Genomic DNA, 8908 nt, shown 5'->3' on the forward strand with positions numbered 1-8908 from the left:
GCCATCAGGTTTTAAAAACAATCTTTACCTCAGTTTCCCTAATCTGTAATGGAGTAGTAGGATAGCTGCAAAGTGTGGTTCAAGACCCTTATGTAGCCCTTCCAGTATTTGCATGTGGCTCTGAAGTGAAATTGAACATTTTAAAAGGATATTATTCAGATAATGGTGATTTCATTTGTTTGAAAAGTCTATTTATGGCTTTCAAATAATTTAAAAATTGTTGTGAGGGACAGGATCGGTTCTCCCAGCTGGGCCTCCTGTGCAGTTCCAGTGTTGCCCAGGTCTGTGTGCTCATGTGGCCTGCCTCAGCAGGGATGCAGTGTTCCAGATGAAGTTGCTTTTTCAGCTTCAGCTGCCAATACACAGTGGAATTACTTGTCTGGCATGCCTTTATTCTTAGACGACAATCCTGCCAACTAATTTAGACAAGGCTTTGAATCATCCTCACTGTTGATGGATATATCTGTTTTACAGTGCACATCCTTTATTCCTGAAGCTCAAGTGGTGCTTGACTTGGTCAACCAATGCCCAAAGCAGGTCCAGAAGGGAAAGTTCCCAGTCATTGTCATAGAAGGTCTGGATGCCACTGGTAAGAGAGCCTTATTATTATGTTACAGGCAACAATATGAACTGGTCATTTATAAAAATATATCATGTATGAAGCTGAGAAAGCATGATAGAATTTTGCAAGACTTAACAACTCCTTTTATAAAGAACAGTGTTATTGGTATATACTTTGCATGTCATGCAATTGAACCATTCAGTCATATTAAGAAAAGTTGTGCAATTGTCACCACTATCAATTTCAGAAATTTTCTTCTCATACTAATTGTTGTTAGCTCCCTATTTCCCCCCATCCTCCTCTGCCATGCCATAGATTAGTGGTTCTCAACCTTCCTAATGCCAAGACCACTTTAATGCAGTTCCTCATGTTGTGGTAACCTCCAACCATAAAATTATTTTTGTTGCTACGTCATCACTGTAATTTTGCTACTGTTATGAATCAGGCCACCCCTGTGAAAGGGTCATTTGACCCCAAAGGGGTCGCGACCCACAGGTTGAGAACTGCTGCCCTAGATAATTATTATTAGTCCAGTTGTTATCCCTATAGATTTACCTATCCTGGATTTCATATAAAGAAATCATAAAATACTAACAGGAAGCAAACAACAATGACTAGCTGAAACATAGGAAAATCTCAACAGAAGAGAGCACAGAAAATATTAAAAGCTGGAATAACTCTAAAATGTTTCAAAAGGGCAATCAAATGACAAGATATTATATTTTAACCTAACAACTTTTACCATAATCAACTTTACAGTGGTCTCTGCCTGATAACAAAGCTGTTTGAATCTTCAATGGAGGTGGACCCGGGAAATTTATTTTGGGCTTTCACTGTCATCCACAGCCTTCTGCAAACTGAGTGTTCAGAATTTAAGCTCTGATACCATTCCCTCTTTCAGTTTTGGGTCTTATTATTTACAATCCTTGAATCATACAGGCTGGTGTGCTTCTTCCATAATGAACTAGGGGCAATGACTTCTTCATTACAGATACCCTTTTCAACAACACAAAGGGTGACTATACATGATCATATATACATATACAATATATGTGTTTATATGTACAATATGCATGTGTAATCATATATGTCATCAAGTACACACACCTATTCATATATAAAAAGTCATGGAGTAGTGAAGATGTACAGCTAGAATCTTCATTAAAAGTGAGGTTGGCTAGACATTGTTTCCTGTTCTTTGGACATGTTATTAGAAGGGACGGATTCCTGGAGAAGGTTTCCCTGAGGTATCCTCCTTGGTAGAAGGTCAGCAGAAAAAGAAACCCCTTTATGAGATGGGCTAACACTCGCTCACTGCCACCGAGTCAATGCTGACTCATAATGAGTCCCTATGGGTATCCCAAACTGTTTCCAGGAATAGAAAGCCCAGTCTTTCTCCCTTTTGAACTGTCCACCACTCGGATCACAGCCCAACAGGTAACCACTATGTTACCGGGTGTGGCTACAATTCTCGGCTCAGACCACAACACTTGTGAGGACAGTGCAAGATGAGGCAGGGTTTTATTGTATTGTCCATAGGGGCTCTGTGAGTTAGAACTGGCTCAATAACACTGAACTATTAATAGAACAGTGGAAAGAATAAGGCTCTTGACTCCAGCTCTCATGCGAGTGTGTTCGAATTATGGTTTCAGTTTCTATTATTGTGACCAGTTTAGTAAATTTGTTTAATTCTCCAAGCTTACTCTCTTCTTCTGTAAGACAATTTTTTTGTAGTGTTATTATGAAAACTGGAAGCATACTATGTATTTTCTAAAAATAGACTCTGAGCAATAACTGAAAGTATTATGTTTTTGAGAAATTCTAGAAAATTAAAAAGAATAAGTGGTTGATAATTAAGTGTTCAGTGTGAGACACAGGAAAGAAATGCCTAGCCTCAGACAAGGGGGAGAATGGTGTCTCTCAGGGAACTGCCCTCACATCATTACCCTCCTGTGCTGCAGATGTCAGCAAAGAGGATGAGATGCATCCTGGCAACTACGTCACCTGGGGATGTACAGAGAGAATTCGGAAAATGAGGCAAAGATGAAACCTTAACTTTGAGGAACGACCTGAAACCCAAACCCACATACTGAAAGCCATGCCCAAAGAGCAGGATAGAGTGATAGAATTGGAATGGGGGTGGGGTGGGGCAGGGAATGAGATATGGAACCCAAGTGTGAAGAACTAAGTATAGGAAGGGACATGGAAAGGCATTGCTTCCATGTAGATGCAATGGTTGAGGATACCCTGAAGACTCATTGCATGTAGATGGAATAGGAGAGAATATCCAGTGGGAGGGAGAAGCTAATTATGGAACATGAAGCCAACTTGATAATAGGGGCCCTGGAACTACATATCCAACTTTATCTTCACTTCATTTTGTTTTCTTCAAACTATTCTAATGTCAAAAAGAAGAAACCTAGAATTATATGGTTTTGGAACATTTTATGAAGTGGTGTCAACTCTCAATGTACTGGTTGAAATAGTGCCTGTGCACTAAGTTACTATTAACTTTGGGCATGACTATGATGGCCGTTACTGATATAACCATCTTATACATGATCTTTAGGTAAAACCACAGTGACCCAGTCTGTTGCGGATTCACTGAAGGCTGTCCTCTTAAAGTCACCACCACCTTCTGTTGCCCGTTGGAGAGAAATCTTTGATGATGAACCAACTATCATAAGAAGAGCTTTTTACTCTTTGGGCAATTATATTGTGGCTTCTGAAATAGCTAAAGAATCCACCCAATCTCCTGTGATTGTTGACAGGTAAGTGTAAGGGTATTCTGAATTTGGTATTTTCTTTCCTATACTTATTGTATGTTTTACAATATCTATACTTATATTGACTTATAATATACTTATATTAGCTTATCTATACTTATGTAGATAAGTATACAATGTATAATTATGTTCATGAAGTTAGACTGCATTATAGTAGGAATGCTTTTGATATTTTAATTAGCTATAGAATTGCCTGGCATTTTGTTAGTAGCATTTCCTACATTGTCATAATGCCCAGAACAGTCAGTAGACAAAACATGCTATTCCCAGTGTACTCATCAGAAATACTAGGAGACGTAAAACATTCATGGAAAATATCATTATCTTACCATACCAGATTTCCATGCACTTTTTGAACCTTCCTCATACAGGCCTTCTCAAAAACCTTGACTCACTGCCGTCGAGTGAATTCTGAGTCATATAGGACAGAGTAGGGCAGGCTAGAACTGCCCTAGTAGGTTTCCGAGACTGTAATTATTTATGGGAACAGGAAGTATCATCTTTCTCTGGGTGAAGCAGTATGTACTTTCAAACTACTAGACCTTGTGGATAACAACCCAGCTCATAACCCACTATACCACCCGGGCTCTGAGCTAGAAATAGCATGTTGACGATATTATCCAGTCTGTTTGCTTCAATAATATGTACTTTCTTTTACTTGTTTTATTCAACAATGTTTACTGGACATCTTCTAGATACCAAAACAGACAGCATATCAGTGAAGTATGTGGTAAATGAGACACGCCACCTCCCATTTATGCTTGGTTTTCATAGAGCAAGGTATAGCAATGTAGGAATAGATAATAACTTTTTAACAATCAAATATCAGAGAATAATAAGTATTTTGAGGAAAGTAGATTAAAGTAATGTGATAGAGAATGACTGAAAACCTATAGATTTTGTTTATTAAGGCTGCTCTGAGAAGAGGCCATTGACTGCACAAGAACACACCTGGTGGAATATGAAATACGCGAGAACTGGGCACTGGGAAGCATCACAGGTGAAAGCAGCAGCAAGAACAAAGGTGCAGGTAGTGCAGAGGCCTTGTTTTTCCTGAAAAATGGGCAATGGGCCAAATAAGGTTGAGAACTTAGTCTTATTTGGCTTACTTGCCCCTTTTCAGAAAAACAAACAAACAAAATTCTCAGCACTATACCAAGGAATTAAAAACTTTTGTACTGCAGCCCACTATCCAGCATAAAGTGTAGGTATCTGCTTTTGAAGTCCCCCCTACTTGTTCCAGCACCTGCCTGCCCCCGGGGGCAGTATTCCCTCTGGGGCATACTGATCTAGAACTGGTGTTGGTGCTGGTGCTGGTGGAGGTACCACTGAGTCAGTTCCGATTCATAGTGACCCTGTCTATGACAACAAAACACTGCGGTCCTGCACCATCCTCCCAGTTGTTCCCATATCTGATCCTATTGTTGCAGCCACTGTGTCCCTCCATCTTATCTAGGAGGTAGAGACAAACTAACAGAGTCCAGTAATAGTACAAAGGCAGTGTATTTGGACACGTCAGTAAGTGAAGGGATCTATTCTCAATGAAGAACAAGAAGGAAGCAGCGGATTGATCATATGGGATCACCTAGGCCATGGTAAAGTGTGTGTTTTAATCTCCGTTCCCTAGGACTCCTTTGGAGGATTCAAAATAGTGAGAAGACATAAAGTGATGTAGATTTTAAAGTTGTATATGTAAGAAATTGTTTCTAAAAATATGAACACTGTGAAGATCAAAGGAAATGTCACACACATCATACTAAACACACAATTCATCCAGAACATAAAGTTACCATAATTGTCCATTTTTATCTCATCGTGGTGGTAAAATTTAATGAACTCTTTCATAATATCCACAGTTGGAGATGATGTGGAGTAATAGGGCCCTCACTAGTGCTCCTGGAGCTGCATGCTGACACAGACTCCTGGTAAACAATTTGGAAATAGACCACTCTCCGCTAAAATGAATATGGGCATGCCGCCGGCCCTTCAGCTGTGCATGGGGAAGGAAAAGGAAACTCCACCTCAGTGTCACTCAAGGCAGTTTCTCTGAGGTTGAGGTCAGACACGCCCCACACTACCAGCTGCCCTTCCTGTAGCTCTCTCAACCTTTCACCTGTGTTCGTTAATTATTACAGTGGACACACAGAACTCACAGATATCATAGGTTTTATTAAGGAAGGTAATTTGTTACAAATGATCATGATTGAGTTATTTAGACAGAGTAGCAAGCCTCTGGTCTTTGGCCTCTCATCCTCACAACCCATTGGTTTCTGCTCATGCAGCAGAATCAAGCCATAGAATATTGAAATCAAAGTGAAGAAATGATGACATGAGAGTTGACTGGAAATTTGAAAGGTGGCTTGAACAGGCAAAATAGAGTATTATAATAAAATGTGAAAATATTTTGAGTTATAAAGCCATAAAAAAAATTCAAGCCTTGAATTGTCATATTGAAGGATTCCATAGGGAAAATAGTGGATGATGCCGGAAGCAACAGAACAAGATGGAAAGAATGTACTACCACTGTGCAGAAAAATGAAACAAAACCCTAGTGAGCATTTTACCATTTTAAGAGATAGCATATGGTCAAAACTTGATGGTATTGAAGGAAGAAAGCCAAGCTACATTGATGGCATTAGTGAAAAATAAGGTTTCAGGAATCGATAGAATACCAACTGTGTTAGACAGGGTTCTCTAGGAGAGATAAAACCAAATTGCTGATAATTAAATATATTTATTTATAAAGATAATTAGATATATAACAAGAAATGAACTGTTAAATTATATACAGATAAATATATAAGAAACGAACAGTTAAATTATAAGCACTACAATGGCTCAGAGTTGTGAGAGACTAGCAGTCCTTCTCATCCAATCTGCTGCCAGATCTTCCTCTATTTATAGAGAGAGCTAGGTTATGTCAGCACAGCAGCGAATGAGAAGGCAGGTCACCAACTGCCAGCCAGGTCACCAACTGCCAGTCCCCAGCTCCAGCAATGTCTTAAAGGGACCTCAACTTACAGCAACACGGTCCACAGGCGAGGCGTCCCACAGGTAGTGTAGCCTTTAAATTGAGGCACAGGACAAGCAAGGCAGCCGCACACTGGTCCGATGATCAACGAGCAGGAGACAACAAAGGCGAGATTCGCCAAGGTATTTATCTCTCTGCCCTTCAGTTAATCCCACTTGTGTTTATCGGCCAGGCTGGCACAATAAACTATCTCACCAACTGAAATGTTTCAACAAACTGATGAAGCAATCTAACAACTAATTTCCAAGAAATCGGGAAGATAGATACCTAGCCACTTGACTGGAAGACATTAATATTTTGCTGGTTCCAAAGAAAAGTAACCCAATAGGATGAGGAAAGTGTTTGATGATATTGATACCCCATGTAATAAAAATGTTGCTGACAGTAATTCAACATTGGTTGTGTCAGTACATCAACAGGGAGCTGTAAGAAATTAAAGCCAGATTCAGAGGAGGACATGGAATAGGGATACTATTGCTGACTTCATATGGATCTTAGCTCAAAGCTGAGATTACTAGAAACATATTTACTTGTGTTTTGTGGAGTATGCCAAATGGTGTATGATTCATAACACACTATGGCTAATATTCAGAATAATAAGTCCATAACACTTCCTTCTGCTTATGCATAACCTTTACATGGATCAAGAGACAGTCATCCAGGCAGAACAAGGGAATGCTTTATGGTTTAAAATCAGGAAAAGGTGTGCACACACATGTGGACTTTTACCATATTTGCTCAATCTGTAAACTACGGAAGCGATATGAGAAACTGGATTATATAAGAAAACATGGATTGGATTGGAGCAAGGCATATTAACAACCTAGAGAATGAAGATGGAAAAACTGTGTGGGGGAAAGGCCAGCCCCCCACAACTAATCACTGGTTCTATAGGCTCAATTGTATGGTCATAGATAGCACGAGCGATAGAGGAGACATTGAAATAATGGAGTCAGACACATTTCATGGTAGCATGCTCACCTCAACCTGGCTTGGTGGGCCCCATGGAGATGGGAGAAGGGAGGGCAAGAGAGTGGGGCAGGGGAAGGAGGACAAGAGGAAAGGGAACAGGGGAGTGAGGATGGGGAGAGGAAAGGAAGTGCCAAGGCCAAGGGGGATCTTTATTGCTAACCAAGGCTTATATATCTTTGTGGGGCGTGCAAGCCCACTAATTACAGGTAAAGACATGCGTCACAGGAAGGGGTTACACTATAGCTTATACAGCAATGAGAGGGGGACAATCTACTGCTATACATGCAATAGGAAGAGGAGGGATTGGGGGTATACATGTGACAAGATGGATGGATCCTAGATTCAGGCTGGCAGCCTAACTTTGAATGTCACTGAGCAGGTTTGACCTGTTCTCTGGATCTCCATAGAAACCATTATCAGTAGGGTGTAAACTCCACCTACAGGGACCAGGCTAATGGTCACAAGCCTTTAGGGAGAAGTAACTCATTGTCCTTAACAGCAGGGAGTGGGCTCTACCTGTGATGGGCCCAGACAGTTGTCTCCCAACTGACTGCCTTCAGTAGGGATGTCTCTAAGCATCTGACCTCCCACCATGAGCTGGCTAATAGCCTCTAATATTTGGCATATCTTTGGGGGAGAAAAAGCTGGGGAAGTCTCTTTATAATCCTTCAGCTTTGCCTGCAGAAACTGAGGGTGACTTGAAGTACCCTGTTTCCCAAAAATAAGACAGTGTCTTATATTAATTTTTGCTCCCAAAGATGCGCTAGGTCTTATTTTCAGGGGATGTCTTATTTTTCCATGAAGAAGAATACGGCACACATTTATTGTTTATTGTTTTATTAAAAGAGACCTCGCACTTCCTGTCTGCTCTGGCTGCGCTGCCGCGGGGCAGCACCCACTACTATGGTCCAGAATCTATATACAGAGTTACAGTAGCTTGGGGTGTGTGTGTGCTTATTTTGGGGGAGGTGTTATTTTCCGGGGGATGCCTTATATTTCAGCAAGAGGCAAAACTGTAAGTAGGTCTTATTTTCAGGGGATGTCTTACTTTCGGGGAAACACTGTAGTTGTTGATGGAGAGCAAGGACTGCAATCTTCAGTATGCATTGCAACTCAGTGAACCAAAATCTTCACAACTGGCCAGTAGGCAACATGATAAACAGAAAACATTGAAGTTGTTGATTATTTCATTTTTTTAGGTAATACAATCAACATTCATGGAAGCAGAAGTCAAAAAATTAAGACATAAGAATAACCTTTTGTACATGAAACAAAAGAGCCCTGGTGGTGTAGTGGTTAGGTATTGGGCTGCTAACTGTAAGGTTAGCAGTTCAAAGTCGCTGGCTGCTCTTTGAGATACAGGTGGGACTTTCTACTCCCGTAAAGAGTTATAGTCTCAGAAACCCACAGGGACAGTTCAACCCATTCCTATAATGTCACTATGAATTGACATTGACTCGGTGGCAGTGATTTTTTTTTTTTTATGTAGTGGTCTGCTCGTAAATTAATTGTATCTTCGAGTCAATGAAATTTGTAGGCTCAGTAAATTTGAGGTAG

The 8908-nt window shown here is 40.4% G+C and overlaps 1 protein-coding gene across 1 annotated transcript in view; it reads left to right on the forward strand.

Annotated features, from left to right (window-relative positions):
- The first annotated feature begins 453 nt into the window (after positions 1–453).
- Positions 454–8908, forward strand: part of CMPK2 (cytidine/uridine monophosphate kinase 2) — a 16536-nt gene continuing 8081 nt past the window's right edge. The window contains exons 1-2 of the mRNA XM_013006644.2: positions 454–589; positions 3132–3333. Coding sequence (XP_012862098.1) covers positions 454–589; positions 3132–3333 — 338 coding nt within the window. The remainder of the gene's footprint in view (positions 590–3131; positions 3334–8908) is intronic.

The sequence above is a fragment of the Echinops telfairi genome, unplaced genomic scaffold, assembly GCF_000313985.2.
Source record: "Echinops telfairi isolate 266 unplaced genomic scaffold, ASM31398v2 ScPeMD7_9;HRSCAF=40, whole genome shotgun sequence".
In the NCBI taxonomy this organism is placed as follows: domain Eukaryota; kingdom Metazoa; phylum Chordata; class Mammalia; order Afrosoricida; family Tenrecidae; genus Echinops; species Echinops telfairi.